This window comes from Muntiacus reevesi, chromosome 15, assembly GCF_963930625.1.
Source record: "Muntiacus reevesi chromosome 15, mMunRee1.1, whole genome shotgun sequence".
Taxonomy (NCBI): Eukaryota; Metazoa; Chordata; class Mammalia; order Artiodactyla; family Cervidae; genus Muntiacus; species Muntiacus reevesi.
This window is the reverse complement of record NC_089263.1, coordinates 27,819,736-27,842,447: the sequence shown is the minus strand read 5'-3', so window position 1 is coordinate 27,842,447 and position 22,712 is coordinate 27,819,736. Positions and strand designations below refer to the sequence as shown.

Here is a 22,712-nt window from a genome sequence, read left to right as displayed (position 1 = left end):
ACCCACACTTCTGTCCAGCTGAGTTCAAATTCAGACAGTCCCGTTCCCTGCCTCACATTCAGGTCTTTCCTTGAATAGCTCCTGGAACTCAAGAGAAACCTTTATCTTTGTTTAAAATTTATTATTGTATATAACTAATATATAATATAATATAGTATAATATAAAGGATGGGCTTCCCTGTTGGCTCTGGGAGGGTTGGCACTTCTAGGTTCATGCCTGTTTCCAGGTGCCTGCATGTGGGAGCCATGCCAGCTGCTGTCTATACACAGATTTTGCTCAGCACCTCTGCCCTCAGATCTGTGATCTGAGTGGGCAGGAGTACTTTGGAGGATAGAACCCTACCCCCTGCTTGTTTATGGGCCCTTTTCCACATCCATTCTTAGAAAATCTTCATGAAAACCCAGGACAGTGCTGCACTGAGATTCCCGCTCCAACTCCTGACACTGAGCTGGCCTGTGCTCTCTCCATCTTTGGCTGAAGCTCAGTTGTTACAGCTCTCATGTCCTCTGGGATGTTGTGAGAGGGAGGATCCCTTTTCTTCTCAGAGTCATTTATCACATGCCTCACAAGGCCATGTGACTTACTTGCTTTGACACTGTATCTCATTGTATCCTTATAGTGCCTGATGAGGTGCTACATACAAGCAAAATGCAGCTCAGAGAGGGTGGTTTACCTGCTAGAGCTGACACAGCTCTTCTCCGCTGGAGCCTTGGGTACAAAACAAGGTCTGTTTGATCCTAAAGCTCCCAGTGGCCCTCTGTTTCTGCTGAGAGGATGATAGAGACTGAACCTGGCTTTAGACTTAAGGGAGACCCCTAGAAGAGCAGCCCACCTTGTTGGGGTGCAGAATTTGCCTGTGCAGACAGATTAGTGGGGAAGAACCAACCACAGTAGAGCCTAGGAGTCACCCAGCTTGAAGTCAAATAATGAAGTTCTGAGTCCTGACTCACTTCTCCAGGCCCCAGTTTCTCTTGTAAATAGGAATAGTCATGCTGGCATCCCAGTGTTCTGGTGAGCATGTACACATAGCAGACACTGAGCAAGCAGGCTGGCTGAGATACACGTCCCGGGGCACATGCGGCCAAGTAGGAGCATGGGTGGGGGAGATGGGAGGGGTGAGGAATTGCCAGGGAGGCTCCCTGCAGGTCAGACCTGGTACCCTTAAGAGATGTTTACATTTGACCGACAAAGCGTTCCCTCTTCCCTGCCTCTCCTCTTGCTGTGACCATCCTATCAGCAGGCAGAGTAGATGGGCATCTATATGCCACACCTACCTTCCTGGGCAGTTCTGGGAGTCCTGGGGCCCTGAGCAGGGTAGTGGGGAAGATGAATGCCAGACTCTGTGCTAATCAGCTGCCAACGCAGAGGAGCATCCAGATATGAGAACATGGTCAGGAAAGCACAGGTGTTGGGCATGGAAGGGCTTGTGCCCAGAACATGGGAGAGAAAAGAAGAGAACACTGGGCAGCGGGGGCAGAGCTGGAGCCGCTGGAGCAAACACACTGTGGCTGGTTACCCAGGCCTTCCTGCAAAACCAGTGGAACAAGATTGGCCCTTTCTGGGTGCTGTGCTGTCCTGTCCTCCCCCAGCCACACACTTTTAATTTAGAAACATCACCATCCTAAATGCCTAATTTAGGTCACCATCCTAAATGCCCCCAATGATGCTGCAACAGGTTGTCGTTGTTGTTTAGTTGCTAAGTCGTGTCTTACTCTTCTGCTGCCCCATGGACTATAGCCTGCCAGGCTCCTATATCTATGAGATCTCCCCAGGCAAGGTTTGCCATTTCCTTCTCTAGACGTTCTTCCCAATCCAGGGGTCAAACCCACATCTCCTGCATTGCAGGTGGATCTTTACCACTGAGTTACCAGGGATACTTCAACAATTTAAGTATCAATATATCCTTCTCATGGTTTATGACTCTGAAATGCTGATCAGTTAGTTCAGTTCAGTCGCTCAGTCATGTCTGACTCTTTGCAACCCCATGGACTGCAGCACACCAGACTTTCCTGTCCATCACCAACTCCCAGAGCTTGCTCAAACTCATGTCCATTGAGTTGGTGATGTCATTCAGCCACCTCATGTCCCCTTCTCCTCCTGCCTTCAGTCTTCCCCAGCATCAAGGTCTTTTTCAATGAGTCATTTCTTTGCATCAGGTGGCTGAAGTATTGAAAGTAAAGAAATGCTGATACTTACCTGCATATTCCTTCTTCTCTGACTAACTAGGATGCTCATCTGCCCTTTCCAGAGGATGATGGGATCTCGGGGGCATGCCCTTTGACTGCTATTGCCAGTTTCAGTAGCTCTAGACCCACAATCCCTTGGAGGCAATTCTCAAATCTCAGCAGCTCTGAACATGACAGGGTTTTTTGCTTGTTTGTTTTTGTTTTTATGACTTTACATCAAACTGATCAGGTCTAAAATCAAACAAATTGATACGCAATCGAGGCATTTATTTTCAGTATAAATATACATGTTTTGCTGCAGAAATAATGATTTATTATGAGGAATTGCCCCTGGGCCAGCTTGGGGTGTTGCATCACATACCTTTTTAAATGAGAAAGTTTGCATTCAGAGCAGGTGGCTCCAGGGGGACTGAATACAGGATGGAGGCCTTTATGGCATCTGCTCTGATTATGCACACCTGTAGGAGCTGGTAAGTCCAAACCTGGCAGCCTTGCAGTCCTGGCTGGGTGCTGCTGGTTGCCCAGCTGTGCAGGTGGTGTCATCCCTGAGCAGTCTTTACAAAGCCAGTGAACCTCAGGTAACTCTGGGGTGCGTGGTCCGGGGGCAGAGAACTCCAGCAACGGACCTTCCTCTTACAAAGATCCCTCAAGAACCAATTTCAGGTTTAGCCCCCTAGAGACACACTCATATTCACGTGCTTATAAATATTTCCTGAGCCTTACTCTGTACCCTCGTGTTCTGATTCAGCATTTTAGTACCAATGCCCATGTGTGCCTTTTTGAGTTGTGGTGTTGGAAGCAGTATTTCTACCTGAAAATAGTAATTCAAATCCAAATATAGGCCCTTAGACATTTCTGAGAGGTACCCCTGAAGCTGCATGAAGTTGTTTTATGGGAATAAATCTTCTACATTTTTCCAATTTAGTTCTTATTCTAACTGAAATAATGAATTTATTTGTCCAAAGTGTCCCTAAACTTTGAAAGCGAAACAGTTTTCATTTGGCTAGGGAAAAAAACCATCTGCTACAGGAGAGAAGGGCTTGGGGGTGTGCAGTGGACTGGAATTAACTTTAATGCTACCCTCTGACTATGGTCATGGTGACAGCAGGATCTTAAATGTGATTTTTGTGCTATTCATGGTCATTTAGTAAGGGATTATTTATGGTCATTTAGTAAGGGATTATTTAATTCCCAGTTTGCATATATTTTACAGATAGCAACTCAATTATGTAAATAAGTGTCTGGAACTCTTTTTGGCTTTGAACTTATCTAATAATCTCTCATAAGATATATTAGCAGGCAAGAAAGCAAAGTGCTGCTAATGCTGCCGTCTGTGTTTGTCAGACTTGGACAGATCACTATTTACAGTGGAATGCGTCTGAGTATCCAGGCGTGAAGACGGTTCGTTTCCCAGACGGCCAGATCTGGAAGCCAGACATTCTCCTCTACAACAGGTAAGCTCAGTGGACAAAAGGGAAAGAAATGAGTTTATTCTTGGATGTGTTTTAACAGTCAAGCATATTTGAGTATTTTTATAGAAATGCTGGGTGTGTTATCTATAATTTGGGATTGTGGATCCCCATGAGGCTTTGTGGGAAGCATCTGTCCTGTGTCCGGCATTCTCTGTCCCAGCACGCAGGCCTGCAGCATCCAGCACGCTGCCCTCAATGGCTGTGTCTGCAGGGCTATGCGTTACAGATTTGTAGGTACTTGTGTACATATTGGCACTGAGTCATTTTTGCATGTAGTCATAACTTTGCCTCTGAATGACAGCAGTTACAGTCAGAGCAAGAGAAATTGCTGGTCAACAGGATTCATGGCTGGAGTCCACTCTCTGGATTCAGGTCCTCATTTAATGCACTGCCCATTGTGCAGTTGAGAGCACTGCGAGGCGGCTAAGCACAGGAGGCCCTCATCTCCAGCCACACTCGGAAGCCTGTACCTGATGGGAGAAAGACAGTCATCATCTTCTAATAGTCCATCTCCTGAGGTCAGGAAAAGAAGGATTTGTCAGTTAGCCAAGGCCATCTGATTTGTGGAGTAGAAGCCCAGAAGGCGGGTGTCCAGGCAGATTAAATTTCCTGAAGTAATTTCTAAAATTATTTGCTAAACTACCTAGTCAAATAAGGGAAATCAGAGCCTCTCTTTCCAATAAGATACAGGATGTGATAATTGTCTTAATACTCATGAAAGCTATTTCCTAGCGATGGCTGCTGTCTCTGGTCCCTCTTGGAAAAAAGGAATCCCAGCACCTTTGTGACTCAGGAAAACAGTGGGCACAGTGATCCCTCAGGACCAGCTGATGGGTTTGTCCTATGAGGACTGCTTCCAGAAGGCTGAGTGATTTTATGTCTTGTATCCACTTTTAATTCTCTGTCTTTCTTACTGGTATGATGTTTCATTTGAATCCTTGAGCCTGTCTCTAGAAGATTGCCTTTGCTGCTTTGCCACCACTTTCCAGTAACTTAACTTAGTTCCGGCAGCCGAGTTTTGAAAGGCGTCTCAGGTCAGAGTAAGCAGTCCTCTATTGAGTAGAAGCACATGAGTTCCCATGCCTCTTCCTTGGCTCCTCTGTTTCCTAGGGGCTGTATTAGTTGCCCAGAGCTGCCAGAACAAAATAACCAGTAACTGGGTGACTTAAACAACAGAAATTTATTTTTTCTTGGAGGAGGACCCAGATCCAGGTGTCTGCAGGTCTGCAGGGTTGATTTCTTCTGAGGCCTCTCTCCATGGCTTGTAGATGGCCATCCTCTCCCTGTGTCCTTACATGATCTCCCCACGTGTGTGTGTCTGTGTCCTCGTCTTTGCTTGTGAAAACATTAGTCACGTTGGATTAGGGTTCACTCTGATGACTTCATTTTAACTTAGTTTTACCTCGTTAAAGATTCCACCTCCAACTGCAGTTTCACTTGGAGATAGTTGGGCATGTGAATTAGCTAGGGGTTCAGCCTGTGACTTTCAAGGGGAGACAGTTCAGTCTATAACAGCAATATTGCCGTTGACTGCTTAAGGCCAAGGGTTTGGATGAACTAAGTGGGTGTAAATCTTAGCCATAATATTTACTATGTCTGTAAGTCTCTGATGCCTCCTTTGCCCAATAGGGTAAGTGCCAACCTCACAGTCTGAAAGAATGAACTGCAGATATACATAGCATGCTTGGTGTACTCAGCAAAGAGTAAACAATCTGTAAAGGTAGCTGTGTGCTCAAAGGCATGGGGATGAGAATCTCAGCTTTAAGTAAAATGGTTTGACATTTTAAAAAGAAATGCCAATAATGTTTTTCACTGTTCCCAATGCAGTTTTTTTCATCTGAAATCAAAAATAAATATGGTAGAATTTTTAACAATGAGGCTTGAAGTGATGGTTCTTATGACTTACCTGTAAGATCTTAAACCCCATTAAATGTTTGGCGTTTCTGACATTCTAACTAATGAAGAGTTTCCAAGTATTCTATACATACTTGAATTTCAAGGAACAAAGATGCAGCCATCTCTGTCTGACAGATGCCACCAGGGACCAGGCCCCCAGGAATAATCCATCCCCTTCTTCCTCTTGTATTTCCCCAGGAGCTCCATATAACCATCTCCCCTCTTCTTCTCCTTTCCATATACCTGCTGACTACCTCCACCAGCCTGTAGCACAGTGTCTATAGAGACTGCCTCCTCTCCTGCATTAATTTTCATCTGAGAAGTGAGATGTGGGACTTTTTACCTAAAATAACTGTTGACTGCTTGGCTGGCATGTCCACATTAGCACAGTGTGGGGTAGGAAGGTTATGAAAGTTACCGAAGCCAGCTGCAGACACAGCATCAGTTATCTTTCACTGCTTAAGTGACTCTGAATTTAGTGGCTTTAAAAAAAAAAAAAACAACACTGCGCCTTTTATTTCTCACCATGGGAGCTGGCTGGGCCCGTGTGGCTGCTTGTCTGTTCTATGAGATGTTGGCAGCAGGCAGTGGCTGGGGCTCAGATGAGCTTGCGTGTGGGGGTACACCCCCAGAGCTGGTGGTGGTGGTAATGGTGCTGTGGGTGGGGGCTCAGCCGGGGCTGTACCTGCACCACCCGAGCACTTCTTCCCTGCCTGAGCCTTTTTCACGTGGTCTGGTGACTCCGGGAGAGGCATGAAGTGGGGGCTGCCTGGCCCTTAGGGACCCAGGAATTCAGACCAGCCCTTCACCTGGTCCTGTTGGGCAAAGTAGGGAGGGGCCAAGAGAAGGGAGGAGAAGTCAGTGCCCTTCTCCAGGACACCAGGGAGCGAGGCAGGGAGGTTGCCCTGGGGAGACCAGCTGTCCAGACTGAGCAGGGACAGTGATGACACAGGAATGTCAGAGTGAAGACTCGGGGGAGTGGAAGGACCAAAGCAGGCATGCGTACATAATGAAGGGGCGCTCAGTTCAGGGCGCCTGTGGGGCCAGGAGGACAGAGAGACGCTGGACTCCCCCTGCTGCCACTCCTCTTGCCCCAGGTATGTGTGGACACCACCACCCTAAACTCCGCCACCTCCCCTTCCACCTGCTGGTGGTCAGTTCAGGGATGTTCCCCAACTCCCATCATTTATCCTTGACCCCTCAGTGTGGGCTCTACCTTCTCTTGACTCCAGACACCTCTCTCTGTCACATGCTCTCCTAGAAAGAGGTTCTTGTGGCTCACAACCTGCAGGCGCTGCCCCCCCTTCATGGGCTCCTGGAAAGCACCTCACAACGTGTATGGACAAAATGGAAGGAGGGTGGGGTACAGGCACGAGGCGGAGGAGTGAAGGGGGTGACCTGTGTGATGCTGGTGCTGCTAAACCCAACAAGGGAAGAAAGAGAAGGAGGAACGTCACATTGGCAGCCCGGAAGACAGGAGCCCTGGTATCTGAGTCCAGAAATGGACACAGGAAGGAGTAAAAACAGGCCTGAGTTTAGTGAGATCCTGACTGTCTGATATTCTGTTATGGGAGATTTTGAGAGATGTTGAGTTTAGCACTTTCCTCCAGCCAAAGATTCTCACTCAAGCTGATGTATTTGCTCAGTGAGCCCACGCGATGTCTCATTACATGTGTGTGGCGAAGGTGGGGGCCCTTCCTGAAGGAGGGGACGTGCCGCCCTCCTGTGTGAGCCATGGTTTGGAGGGGGGCATTGATTCACGGCAGGGGAAGCATCACCCACATGTCTGTACCATTTCTCCTATTCCAGCTCAATTTTGTAGTCCAGGTGGTTTTTGAGATAAAATCCATTTTCTGTGCTTTGAAGAGGCTGGGTCACTGCCTAATAGGGTCTGTGCATCATTTCTGGGATGGGCTGCTTTATTCTCCTGATGGATGGTGAACAAGTTTATTGCCCACCGGCTGGCTGGGTGGCTCTGAGGGGAGGACCAGGGCTAATAACAGCATCCCTGCTAGATGATGAACCCAGTGGTTTCTTGTTTGCGTCGTTCTGCTTTAGTTTAAGCCTGCAGTTCCAGGATTTGTCTGAACACAATCTTACTCAAAGTGAGTAGCAATCCTGGATGACTTGTTACCATTTTCCTCCCTCCTTTTTGGCTTTTAATCTTCTGTGTGATTACATTTATTGATGTTCTAGAATAGGGGATGCAAATCAATAAAATGGTTACTTCTGGGAGGGACAGAGGAAAGGGGCATAAGGGAATTTTCTGACATAATGGGAGTGTCTATATCTTGACTTTATGGTGGTTATAGTTACATGAATATAATCTGCACCAAAATTCAATGCAAGCCACACACCAAAAATCTGTGCTTGCTGCTTGTAAATTAAATATCCATTTGAAAAGTGTAATAGGTTAAATGGCTGATGGTTCACAGTGAACTGAAAGACGCAATAAGCTGTCGATACAGAGCATAGCAAAGAGATGCACAAAGATGAAAAATAAGAGAAATGCTGTGACTTGCAGAATAGACTGGGATGTTCTTAAAGTGTTTAATTGGAGTCTAAGAACTAATAGAGAAAACGAGGGGAAAGCAATGTTTAAAGAAATAATGGTTGGGAATTTTCCAGAAATTATAAAAAATACCAGTCATCAGGTAAAGGAATCCCAACCAATCCTAATTGGGACAAATGGTATTTACTGTAGTTTCCGTCTTTGCAGGACAAATCACTCCAAAATTTAAAACAAGAAGAATCATTGTAACCTCTCCCGGTTGCTGTGGCTCAAGGATTTAGGGAGGGGTCCAGTAGGTGGTCTGGTTCCAGGTCTCATGTAGTTTCAGCCCAGTATTGGCTTGGGGCTGCAGTCAACAGGGAGCCTGACTGAGGTGTCCAACCAGGTGACTCACCCAGATGGCTGGCAAGTTGATGTTGGCCCTTAGGAGTCTTAATTCTTAAATACATGGACCTCTCTATGAGTTGAATGTCCTCATGGTGTGGTAAATGGCTTCCCCCAGAATGAGTCATGACCTAGGAAGAGCTACAATGCCTTTTGGGTGGAATGAAAGGCCTCACTGGTATCAGCGTCGCTTTGCAGAGAGAAGTCTGAACCCCAGCAACATCTCAGCCACCCCTGCATTGTGCAACCCTGGGTGGCTGCCTCAGTCCCTCTGGGCTTCTCAGTTCTTGAGCTGTTTCATCAGAAAATCCTGTGACAGTAATGGAATCTTCATTGATGAATGTAATTTGCTGATGTTTTTATTGACTCTGTATTTTTAGGACTGCGTGGGGTGTCAACCATCTTCTTTTTATAGGCTGTGCAAAACTACATTCACACGTCTGCAGGCTCCTGTCTGTCTGGCTCTGAGGCTGCAGGCCTCTGGCATCAGCCCTCTTTCTGTCACATATTCCCCTGACCCTGTGGCTAATGGCAGAGGCTGGAGGGAGGGGAGGGTTGTACACAAAGGACAAAACCTGGGTGCAGTGTGATCTGACCCCCAAGGGTTTGTAATTGTGGTGATCAATGAGTCACTAGTGACATAGAATTTATTCTCTTTCCTAAGTGTCTTAGGGTCCCTTGGACATCAGCCCAGGATGAGGATTTGAGTGCACATAATTTGAGAGACTAAATGGGACAGGGAGGGGAGGGAAAACAATACAGGATGCTTTAAAAAGCTACTGCCATGGGCAGTGGGATGTCCATTCCCACAGGGGATGTCCAGGATGCTTATCTGCCAACTTCCTTCTGTGATAGATTGACAGCTGCTTCCAGGAATGTCATTCTGCTTGCCTGTCCCATGCATGAACAGGAGCCTTGGGCAGGGATGCCAGTTCTTGCCTGGGCAGCTGTCAGGGCCTCGGACACGGACAGGATGGCTGTTGGCATGGTCAGCTCAGTGCAGGTGAGCTGGCCACTGAAGTTCCAGTCATTTTCACCTTGGCCTGTTTGGAGATCCTGTCCTGGCTCTTGTGGGGAGGGCAGCAGTGATTGAGTGATGGGGAAGCATCCTGGGACTCAGGCAAAGTGGAGGAGGCAGGTAGGTAGCAAAGGTAACAGAAATGAGGAGGGACCTGCATCCTTGTGAGTGGCAGTTTCTCCCCTGGGTCAAATCATGGTCTCATAACGGTCCATGTATGGAACGGAATCTTAGGAGTGAATATCTTAGACTCAGTGCTGTCGCTGCCATTGGCTCCAGAAGAGGGTCCCAGAGTTGGTGCTCCTGGGCCCATCATGCAGCCGTGGCTGGCCTGGGGCGGGGGGATCAGGGTGGAGGCATCACTAAAAGGACATCATGTCTCTTGATGGGGACAGGAATCTCCAGGTGAACAAAGGTAACTTTTCAACTTTGGATCTTAGAGAAGGAGGCTTTAGGGAGTGCTGTGATAACATCTCCATTATCAAATCTGACCTAATCTGGAGGAAAGCTGTTTGTAGATAATGTGAAGTGGCAAGAGGGCAGAGTTTTTAGAAAGTGAGTGGAACCTGCCAACCTGTGTCCATCCAGGCCTCCCTCTTCTCACCCCTGCTGCTGTTGATGTTTGTTTTTCATTTGTCTCTTTGCTCACCCAATATTTAATGAAGGCTTACATGCTGTTGTCACACACTGTTCTAGGATCCCAGGATACAGCAGCCATCAAGATAGACAAAATTCCCTGCCCTCTAGAGAAAGGGAGAGAGAGAGGGGAGAACATGCACCCAGTTTGGGGGGCTGTAAGAACTGGGGAGGGAGCCTCACACATACTGGAGCCAGATGTGGGCTGTGAGACTGGAGAGGGAGGTCATGAAAAAAATCAGAGCATCAGGGAGGCGAATGCTCTTGGCAGAAAGAACAGGCTCCTAGGCTTGTCAGGAAAGGTGGTGAAAAGCTTTGAAATGCAAAACATCATTACCATCATAAAATAAATAAAACGGTGAAGGAGAGAAAGATAAGCAGGCATCTGTGGCATCTCCATGTGAGGTCACCTGCACCTCCCAGGTTATCAGATGCTCTAGTGGTCAGTAGGCCACGGTCCTTGAACCACCTTTCAACTTTGCAAGTTCTCAGACTGGTAGTGATGGAAATGATTCCAGTCCATTGAGAAGCAAATGGATTCTGTCAGAGTGCTTGCATCTGTGAATAGATGGGATCAGCGTTCCTGGTCACCTCTGTCCATGGGTCTGCCCTTTGGATGCTCCTCAGAATTGGATTTTCATGCCTTCCTGTTTCCCTCATTAATTAATGACTTAAAAAACGTCTTTGACACAAATATGTTCATTTTATATTTGTGTGTCGTGATTTTATCTTTATAAGATGTATCTTTTTTGGATTACCCTGAGGCAGGAGCTTGTCATCTAGATCTGTCCTTGGAAGAGAAGGGTCCAGATTCATGGGCACGAGTCAGGCGAGAGGATCAGAGATACAACAGGTGCTGCCCTAGTCTACCAGGTCTTTGCTTGTACTTTGAATGAGACAGGAGAGCCTCTGTAGAATTGCATTTCCTTTTTTGCTCTCAGTAGCGGTCAAAATTCGAATTCATATTTTCTCTGACTTGCTAGCAACTGAATTCCATCTCATGATTATCTTGTTTGGAAGTTATTATCGCTTCTTTTCTGCTTGTACACTCCTCCCAGCTTACGGCAGTGGTTGTGTTTTATCTGTGTTGGTTCCTCCAGTATCTTGGTAAAGTCAGAGGATGGAGGGCACGTGGATGTGCACACTCATTCAGCCGCCGGGAGCCCAGAGACCTGGCTGCCTCATCCTGATTTGGAGCCCAGCCTCTCCTCACAGCATGGACTGCACTTGCAGATCTTTAGTGCCCTTGGCTTTGCTCCACTCTTTATGCAAAGGGCTGAATGGCTCCAAAGCCTGTGTTAGCATTCACATCTCAGGGCAAGACTGTGTGTGTGCTTAATTGCTCAGTTGTATCCAACTCTTTTTGACCCCATGGACTGTAGCCCACCAGGCTCCTATGTCCATGGGGATTCTCCAGGCAAGATTACTGGAGTGGATTGCCATGCCCTCCTCCAGGGGATCTTCCCAACCCAGGGATCGAACCCAGGTCTCCCACATCACAGGCAGATTTTTTTTTTTTTTTTTTTTACCATCTGAGCCACCAGGGAAGCCGAAGTGCAGGAAACCAGTGCACAGAGAAGTTCAGCCACTTGCCTGAGATCACCCAGCAGGACATGCCTGATTCCAGAGTGCTTGCATCTAGTTGTGCTTTTAGAGCTCTTGTGTTTTATTTTTCCACAAGTTAGACAAATTGAAATCACTCCTCTCTCCCTCCATCAGAATAGACTCCATTTTCAGAACTTCTCGGGCCATTCTGTCTCAGCCTTGTCTTTCTTTCTGGAAGGGGTGAGCCTGGCTTCTCCCAGTTTCAGAGCCACTGAGGGATTCTCAGACCATCACTTCTTGATGATGTTTTCTCATTGTAGACAACTAACTTTTCCTTGAACAAATTCCTTGCTGGCCAGCTTGGAATGACAGAATGCAAGCTGCTGGGTCAGAGCTGGAGCAGAATTTCAGAGAGCCAGGCACTGCACCCCGCAGAGTTTTCTAGGGATGGCTTTGCATCCAGGGTGACCCTTTAATACTGTCTTCCTACCCATGGTGCCAGGCTGCCTCAGGACGCCCCCCACTCCTTGCACCCTGAGGGCGGTAAGAGCCATCCAGTCTAAGAGACTGGCTTTGGCAGATAAGTTTATTGATCTTCCTGACATCAGACACGGAGCCACCTTGGCTGTAAGGGTCTGTATAGTAAATACGTGAGACAGGAATTTGATGGGGAGTTTGGTCATCCTCCGGAGCCTCCTGCGGGAGTGGAGGGGCCAAGGTCAGCCCTCAGCCTGCCCTATCCCCAGCCTGCTATGGGGGTCCCTACAGGATTTCCACTGCCCACCCAGGCTACAGCTACAGTCCGTGGGGTAATAAGAGTCGGACGTGACTGAGCGGTTTAACACACGACACAGACCCGCACACACACCCAGGCTCTGCTCACTGGCCGCCCGCGCAGAGGAAGGAGAGCAGAGGAAGTTGTGATTGACGAGAACAAGACGTGGTAGGAGGGGGTGCTGGGTCTCCTCCGAAGTCCCCAGGATCTCAGCTGAGCAGGGGCCAGGTCAAGCTGAGTGTGTCCACGGCATGCCTTGAAGTCTGGAGGAACCAGGCTGTGGGGCAGGGCCTCCAGGCGGGTGTGTGGCTGATGCTGTCGGTTCTGTTCAGGGGAATCATCTGAGGACACACCTTCACTGTCCTTGAGGCGTTTGTAGTCAGTCACACGTGGCTGTATCCTGGTGGGCTCGCCTGATCTGAATCCTGACTGCAGCGATGTCTTGTGGCGTTACTCCCCCTCACTCACAGTTAAAGAAACTGTTTCTGAAACACAGGACCAAGGTGTCGGGGTGTGTGAAACACAGGACAGACTCCCAAACCTTTGACTTTTGCAACACTTGATGACCTCATCATGGGTCTAAGACAAGGGCTCATCTTATAGAAAAGATCATCTTATAGAAAAGATAATGTGAGTCAGGGGTCTGGCATCTTAGAAAGCTCTGGAGGAGAGAGATTGTCATCTAGTGGGAGGGGGAGAGAGGTTGTTTCTGGGGAAGGGCCAGATAAGACCCTTCTGCCAGAGGCAGGCCTGGCACAGCTGTTAACTGTATCCCTTTCACTTTTAAGAGTGGCCCAGCTTAGGTAATAATGTATGTGGTCCTCCCAGGACAAGTGGCTACAAGGAGACAACAGTTAGATGAAGGCTTGGAAACCAACAGGACAGGACACCTCCTGCGGAAACTTTAGATAAGCCCGTGGCTTGGGACTCTTAGAGCAGACAGTGAGTGACAATCTTGGGAGGGAACAGATGTTGCAGGACCCCCAGTGCATTGCTTTTAATTCAAGGAAGGAGGTAATGAACAGGATATTAGTCCAGGATGAAGTACAGTAAGGCATTCAGATCCATCCAGCCGGACTTCTCCTCCAGGACTCTGCCCTTGACATCCTGTGCCATCTCTGCCTCTGGGATGTGGTGGGCCTCAGAGAACTTAGTGTTTCTCAGCATCACGTCACATGGCAAATACAGTTTAATGCTCAGGTTTCTCGCCTCTGGCCGGTGAGCTTTGACAAAGGTACCATGTTCTAGTCATATGTTTTTTATTTTTTTTAACCAAAAGTGAATGGCAAAAAGCACATGGAAGGCTACAAATTACAGTGAGTGGATGCAGCACTGGGGTCCATGACCCTGGTTTAGTAGGAGATTGCTAGAGGCCTTAATGCTTGGCACTCATAGCTCTAGATGGAGAGATTCAGTCCCAGCACCAGTAATTCTGGCTTGTTTGGAGCAGCAGTGTGGGTGATGGGTCATAACCCATAGAGTTTATCATTCTCTTTTCTCCTTCACATTCTATACCAATCTGTCATGAAGGAGTATCCAATTTACACTGCTCCCGTTATCTTTTAGCATGACTTATAGTCTTTTATTGAAGATAACAGTGACGTGGAACAATGGACTGGTTCAGAGTAGGGAAAGGAGTACATCAAGGCTGTATATTATCACCCTGCTTATTTAAGTTATATGCAGAGTACATCATGCACACTGCCGGCTGGTTGAATCACAAACTGGAATCAAGATTTCTAGTAAAAATATCAATAACCTCAGATATGGAGATGATTCTACCCTAATGGCAGAAAGTGAAGAGGAGCTAAAGAGAATCTTGATAAAGGTGAAAAAGGAGAATAAAAAAGTTGGCTTAAAACTCAGCATTCAAAAAACTAAGATCATGGCATCTGGCCCTATCACTTCATGGCAAATAAATAGGGAAAAAGAAGAAACAGTAACAGATTCTTTTCTTGGGCTCCAAAATCACTGTGGATGGTGGCCGCAGCTGTGATATTTAAAGACATTTGCTCTTTGGAAGGAAAGCTATGACAAACCTAGACAGCATTTTAAAAAGCAGCAATACTACCTTGCTGACAGAGGTCTACATAGTCAAAGCTACAGTTTTTCCAATAGTCATGTATGGATGTGAGAGTTGGACTGTAAAGAAGGCTGAGCACTGAAGAATTGATGCTTTCAAATTGCTCTGGAGAAGACTCTTGAGAGTCCTTTGGACTGTAAGAAGATCAAACCAGTTGATCCTAAAGGAAATCAACTCTGACCATTCATTCGAAGGACTGGTGCTGAAGCTGAAGCCCTGATACTTTGACCACCTGAAGGAAGAGCTGACTCATTAGGAAAGACTTTGATGCTGGAAAAGACTTGAGGGCAGGAGGAGAAAGGGGCGACAGAGGATTAGATGGTGGTATGCCATCATTGATTAAATGGACATGAGTTTGAGCAATCTCTGGGAGATAGTAAAGGACAGGGAAACCTGGCATGCTGTAGTCCGTGGGGTTGCAAAGTGTCCGACGTGACTTAGCGACTGAACAACAACAACAACCAAAGAGAAATTATAAATAAACTGAAAAATACACTAGAGGAGTTCACCACAGCAGACAAAAAAATTATAAATGAAAACCTAAGGAAGTTTCAAGTTTGTAAAGACTCAAGTCATTTCAGTTCTGTCTGAAAGAATTACTCAAGGATATATTTCAACAAAATAAGAATAAACCAAGGAAGATTTTATTGCCTCCCCCAGGTAGCTGGGGAGGGTTGGGAAATTCTGGGAACAAAACTCGTCAGGTGGAGCTGGAGGCAGAGGGAAACCTGTGGTGCTGGCTTCATGGTCAGGAGTGGGTCTCCAACTTGCTGAGCTGGGAAAGAAAAGGAAGAGAAAATCTTGGTTCAAATACTGACTGGAGTACAGTCAGAAATTGTTAACAAAGAACCTCTGAAAGTCATAGTTAAGTTTAAATATTTGATAATATTTTAAATATGAATAATAGAGATTTGGTTGGTAAGAGATGGAGACACAGAGCAGTAACAGTGGAAGTTTGCTGTGGGGCTTTTCTGATAGATGAATGATATGTATTCCTTAGTTAGATGCACAAAGGTAAAACATTTTCAAATAGTACAAGTGAATCAATGTGTTGAATATCTGAGTAGCTAACAGAGGAAAAGAAATGGTAATAGCTTCCAAACCACTAGACCCAAAATAAGAAATAAAAAATTGTCAGTGCACCTAATGCATGAATAGAAAAATAAGCAATATCAATAGTAAAAAGACAACTTACAGAATAGCAGAAAGTAAAACAATCACTAATTAGAAAAATGCAAGTAGATTTGAGTCCCATAACAATTCCTGAAACAAAATAGACTCTCTAATTGGTTGAAAGCAAACAAACAAAAACCAACTCTATGACATGTTCATAAGATAGATTTTAATCAAAATGATTGAGCATAATGACAATAAAGTCATTGAAGAAGGTATATCTGTAAAATGCCACAGAAAGATAGCAGATATAGCAGTTCACGACCACATTGTTTTCTCAGTAAACTTGCCTTTAATCAATACAAAAGATACTCATTTTGTTCCTTTTCTCGTCCTTTGTCTTTAGTTTTTATTTGTTGAATAAGAATACTGCTAAATCTGATATCTTTCCAAGGCTAAAACAAAAACGTACACATTTTTAAAAACGGAAATTCCAAATGAAAATCTAGTTCTTTGAAAACATCTAAAAAGTGAATTAATGAAAGAACATATACATAAAGTGAACACCTAATGGTAGCAGGTGATTTTGTAGGGAAATAAAAATTACTAAATATGCCTAAGAAGTATAAAATCAGAATAGACTTAAAATACATAAAATTGGAAAAGTTTGGAAAATATTTACATTTTAAAAAGTACATTTTTACATAGCATCAAGGAATAGATAAATAATATGTTGAATAAATTATTCTGGACCATGGATTAAAAAATGGAATATTTATAAAGCTAACACATATTAACGTAGCATGGTGAAGACATCTCAACAGAAGGCAACAGCTGACAGATCTTACATGTAAATAAGAATGCAGATACCCTAAAAGAATATAGCCAGATGAATTCCAGCAGCACGCTGAATGAAAAATACCACTTAATTTTTATCCCAGGTAGTCTAGGATGGATTAATTTGGTAGGTTTAGTAACAGTTCATGTTAGTTTGTATCCATATTGAAAAAAGGAAACAAATTAACAGAGTCAGAAAAACAGTATTAAATTCAGTTCTGATTCTTCACGGAACACATTATAAGGCAAGACTAAAAGGAAATTTTAATGATTAGATAAATACAATCCACAAGAAAACTGCAGCGAACATAAACTTGCAGTTGAGAAGTTAGATCCACGTCCAAGTCAAACAGAAAGCAAAGGTAGCAGATACCTCTTCTGTCAGCACTCTGCTGGAGGGTGTAGCCAGAGCACGGACAAGAAAAAATGAAAAATAAGAGATCTAAATATAGCAGGAAGACACAATGGCTGCCTGTTACTTCTAGTTGATTATTGGCTTAAAAATAGATTCTGCTGACAGACTTGGAACTAAATAGAGTTGAGTAAGGAAGATGAAATAATAGCTACACATCAGTGACTAACAGCGAAGCAAAATGGAAAACAGTGAGGAGGATAACCGTGAAATATTGAGGGTAAATCTGGGACAAATGCACCAGCCCATGAGAGCTGAATTTAGCAGTTGTTCTGTCTCTGTTAAGATTATGTACTTGCTTCCTTGTCTAACATGAATATATAGTAAGTCTATGAATTTCATCCATCTTTGCCTATCTGGGATTAAAAACTCACCAGAGCACATAAGAAAAGTGAAAATGTTAGTTGCTCTGTCGTGTCCGACTCTATTATATTCTGTGATTATATATAACCAACCAGGCTCCTCTGTCCATGGGATTCTCCAGGCAAGAATACCAGAGTGGGTAGCAATTCTCTTCACTAGGGTATCTTCCCAACCCACGGAAGGAACTGGGGTCTGCTACTTTGTAGGCAGACACTTCAGCATCTGAGCTGTCACACCTAAAAGAGTATATAACCAGAAGCACCATTGCTGCGGGGAAGTTCCAGGGCCAGGATCTAGAACCTAGAACTGCTCTGCCCCCGTGCTAGTAATATCTGCAATCCTCCTGCAGCAGGTCAGAAGGTTCATGAGGAGACAGACAGTGAACTTTAAAAATCCCCAGGCTGCTCAGAGCTTTCTTTGGGGTAGTCCTCTGAGTCCTTGCAGCCAATATGGGTACTCTCGATTCTCCTACTCATTTAGACTTTTCTGATTTGATTTTCTGACTTCTGCTCTGTCTAAGAAGCTCCTAAGTACTTGTTAGCAGTGAGGGCTTCATCTCTACCTCCCCACCCCTCCCAGGGTAGGCTACAGCAGATGTGGAGTACAGCTCAGGAATAGGCTACTAAGTGGCCCATGGACCAAAGTTTGATAGACTCTGACCTGCAGGGCATAAATACCCAAGATACACTTGCATATCTTTAATTAGGTGGAAACTAGGAGGAATTTGGGGGTTTGATATCAGGAATTTCAGCCCATACAATAACCTTAATTAAATTCTTGTCTCTCTCTTGCTGTCTAGAGAGAGAGAGACAAACTGAATGATGAAGGATGCTTACATTATTGGTGGCCAATGACAGAAGAACAAATGGGACTTGATTCTAACCATCTGAGTGCTTCTCCCTGATACATTCCTGGGTATTGCTTTTCATTTCTTCAGGATGCAGTAGTTTCAGAGAACTTTAGTGAATTATTACAGGATTCCCTATCCACTCTGTAATCAACAGGCAAGATGTGTTATGACTATAACAAAGTTCCTTTGATGTTCTTAGTAAGCAGAACACAGAATGGGCTCCATTTTATAGACTTCCAGTAAAGAAAGTGAAAGTGTTAGTCACTCAGTCATGCCCAACTCTTTGCGACCCCATGGACTGCAGCCCACCAGGCTCTGTTGCCCATGGAATTTTCCAGGCAAGGATACTGGAATGCGTTGCCATTTCCTTCTCCAGGGGATCTTCCTGACCTAGGGATTGAACCCGGGTCTCCTGCAATGCAGGCAGATTCTTTACCTACTGATCTATGAGAGAAGCCCTAGACTTCCAGTGAGTGCCTCTAAAGACTTGTGGCAGGTGGCTTCTTCCCGGCCGTCCAGAGGACGTTGTGATTTTCTTTTTGTCTTGGCTTTGTTGACCCTTTACCTCACTTAATATAAAAACCAACTTCAGACTGAGGGCAAGAAAAAAAAGTCTTCATGGTTCAAAAGACTAGTATCAACAGCCATTACAAAGTCTAATTGCTTCATTTCCATCCCCCTCTTCCCTCAATAGTGGTATCATTTTAAATACACACACACACACACACACACACACACACACACACACACACACACACACACACACACACACACACACGAGTTGGGGATGGACAGGGAGGCCTGGCTTGATGCAGTCCATGGGGTCTCAAAGAGTTGGACACAACTGAGTGATTGAACTGAGCTGAATTGATGTATATATAATTATGGCATTTCAGTAATATTATATAAATGAACTGTTAACCTTTTGAGAGTGGCTAAATAACATTCCATAGTATAGATGTACAACATATGTTTAAATATCCATTCATTGAGGGACATTTGTGGTGTTTACAGTTTTAAGCTATTGTAAATGTAGCTACTATGAACATTCATGTACAGGTTTTTATGTGAACATAAGTTTTTATTTCTCTGGTATAAATTAGACAAGATTACAGTTGCTGGGTTGTATAATTCATAGCTGTTTAGTTTTATAGGAAACTACTTATCCATTTCAGTAGGCCTATACCATTTACAGTCTCCTCAGAAATACATGACTCAGCTATACTGCATCTTCACAAGGATTTGATGTTATCATTATTTATTACTTTGGTCATTCTCATAGGTATGTAGTAATATTGTGGTTTTAGTTTGCATTTCCACAATGACTAGTGATGGGAAAATGTTGAACATTTTCCTATGTGTTTATTAGGTATGCGTATCCTCTTTAATCAAGTATCTGTTCATTTATTTTGCCTTTTTTCTAATTTGATCATTGTTGATTTTATTTATTTTTACTCTTGCATTTTGATAATTCTTTATATATTATATTCTGATATGAGTCTAGTTGAATATCTGTTGAAAATACCTTTTATTCTTCTGTAGCTTGTCTTGTCACAGTCTTAACTGGATTTTTCACAGAGTAACATTTTAAATATTTTTATTTAAATGACTGTTCTTGATGGGTTGTATTTAGGTATCAAGTCTAAGAAATCTTAGCCTACACCTATATCCTGAAGATTCTCTCCTGTTTCCTTCTGTGTTTTATAGTTAAGGATTTCATATAAGTCTGTGATTCATCTTGAGTTAATTTTTGTGAATTCTTGTATAATGTGTGAGACTTCATTCAGAATTCTTTCTGCCTATGGTTTTCCAGGTTGTCCAGCTCCTTTCTTTGAAAAGGTTATAATATTCCTCCTTTGAATTGCCTTAAGTCTTTGTCAGAGTCAGTTGGGCATATCTATGTGGGTGTGCTGTTAGGTTCTCTGTTCTGTTCTTTTGATCTGTGTCCCTTCATCAACTGGTATGATGTTGTCTTGCTTCCTTTAGTTTTAAGTAATGTTTAACGTTAAGTAGTGTTTTTCCTCTCAATTTATTCTTATTTTTCAAAATTGTTTTAGCTCTTTTAGTTCCTTTGCATATGTCTCTATAAATTCAGAGTGACCTTGTCTATGTCTACAAGAAACCTTACTGGAAATTTGATAGCCACTTTGTTAAACCTACAGATTATTTGGGGGAGAATTGACATACTATGTTGCCTCTCCCAATGTGTGATTGTGGTTTAACTCTATGACTTTTTTCATGGGTATTTTGTAATTTTCAGCATACAGTTTCTATGTTTTGTTAAATTTATATTTAAGAGTTTCATTTAATTATAGCAATTTATAGTATAGAATTTTCAGTTTCCATGGTTGGTTGTAGACATCAGTTCAGTTCAGTTCAGTCACTCAGACTCTTTGCAACCCCATAGACTGCAGCATGCTAGGCCTCCCTGTCCATCACCAACTCCCGGAGTTTACTCAAACTCATGTCCATTGGGTCAGTGATGCCATCCAACCATCTCGTCCTCTGTTGTCCCCTTCTCCTCTCACCTTCAATCTTTCCCAGCATCATGGTCTTTTCAAATGAGTCAGCTCTTCTCATCAAGTGGCCAAAGTATTGGAGTTTCAGCTTCAACAGCAGTCCTTCCAATGAACATTCAGGACTGATTTCCTCTAGGAAGGACTGGCTGGATTTCCTTGCAGTCCAAGGGACTCTCAAAAGTCTTCTCCGACACCACAGTTCAAAAGCTTCAATTCTTCTGTGCTCAGCTTTCTTTATAGTCCAGCTCTCACATCCATGTATGACTACTGGAAAAACCATAGCTTTGACTAGATGGACCTTTGTTGGCAAAGTAATGGCTCTGCTTTTTAATATGCTGTCTAGGTTGGTCATAACTTTTCTTCCAAAGAGTAAGCATCTTTTTATTTCATGGCAGCAGTCACCATCTGCAGTGATTTTGGAGCCCCAAAAAATAACGTCTGACACTGTTTCCACGGTTTCTCCATCTGTTTGCCATGAAGTGATGGAACCAGATTCCACGATCCTTGTTTTCTGAATGTTGAGCTTTAAGCCAACTTTTTCACCCTCCTCTTTCACTTTCATCAAGAGGTTCTTTAGTTCTTCTTCACTTTCTGCCATAAGGGTGGTGTCATCTGCATATCTGAGGTTATTGCTATTTCTTCCAGCAATCTTGATTCCAGCTTGTGCTTCCTCCAGCCCAGCGTTTCTCATGATGTACTCTGCATATAAGTTAAATAAGCATGGTGACAATATACAGCCTTGATGTATTCCTTTTCCTATTTGGAACCAGTCTATTAATTTTGGGTATACATTATAATCTGACATCTGTATACACTTCAAAGTGATGACCACTACAAGTGTAGTTACCATCCACCACCATATAGTTGACCCACTTCATTTATTTTACCCATCCCCCAAACCCTCTTCCTGTTTGATAACCACTAATCTGATCTCTGTACCTATGAGTTTGTATTTGTTTTATTTTGCACCATTATTAGTTTTTTTAGATTCCACACATAAATGAAATCATACAGTATTTGTTTCACTTATTTCACCTTCAGGGTCCATCCATATTGTTGCAAATGGCAGGATTTCATTCTTTTTGAGGACTGAGTAGTATTCCATTGTATGGGTGTGTCTTCTTTATCCATTCTCCATCAGTGGACACTTAGGTTGCTATGATATCTTGGTTATTATAAATTATGCTGCAGTGAACACAAAAGTGACTGTATCTAATCAGATTAGTGTTCTCGGGTTATTTGAATAAATGACCAGAAATAAAATAGCTGGACCATATGGTAGTTCTAGTCTTATTTTTTTAAAAGAGTTTCCTTACTGCTTTCCATAGTGGCTGTACCAATTTATAGTCCCACCAACAGTGTAAGAAGATTGCCTTTCATCCATATCATTTCCAACATTAGTTATTTCTTCTCCTTTGGATGATGGCCATTCTGGCAGATGTGAGATGATATGTCTTTGTGGTTTTGATTTGCATTTCCCTAATAATTAGTGATGCTGCACATTTTTCTTTCATGTTCCTGTTGGCCATTTCTATGTCTTCCTTGGAAAAATATTTTTTCAGATCCACTGCCTATTTTTGATTGCATTGTTTTGTTACCATTGATTTGTGTGAGGTCTTTTTTTTAATTTTAAATTATTTTTTAATTGGTGGAAAATTGCTTTACAATTTTTTATTGGCTTCTGCCATACAACAACATGAATCAGTCATAATTATGTGTGTATGTGTGTGTGTATATACATATATATGTGTGTATGTGCGTGTGTGTGTGTATATATATGTATATATATATGTATGTATATATGTGTGTATATATATGTATATATATATATATACATACTTTTTCCCCTTCTGTTTGCAGAACAGAAGGGGAATATATGTCTATGTATATGTATATATACATATATGTATATGTATATATACATGTATATGTATATATGTGTATATATACACATATATATGTATATATGTGTGTATATATGTGTATGTGTATGTATATATATACATACACATATATGTATATATGTGTGTGTATATATATGTATATACATATACATACTTTTTCCCCTTCTGTTTGCCATAAAATGATGGGCTTTGTGGTAAACAGAAGG

The 22,712-nt window shown here is 43.5% G+C and overlaps 1 protein-coding gene across 1 annotated transcript in view; it reads left to right on the top strand.

The window, feature by feature from the left end:
* The window catches only part of LOC136147361 (neuronal acetylcholine receptor subunit alpha-7), a 137,329-nt gene that overhangs the window by 61,699 nt on the left and 52,918 nt on the right, over positions 1 to 22,712 (top strand). The window contains exon 4 of the mRNA XM_065906744.1: positions 3,532 to 3,641. Within this exon, the coding sequence (XP_065762816.1) occupies positions 3,532 to 3,641 (110 nt within the window). The remainder of the gene's footprint in view (positions 1 to 3,531; positions 3,642 to 22,712) is intronic.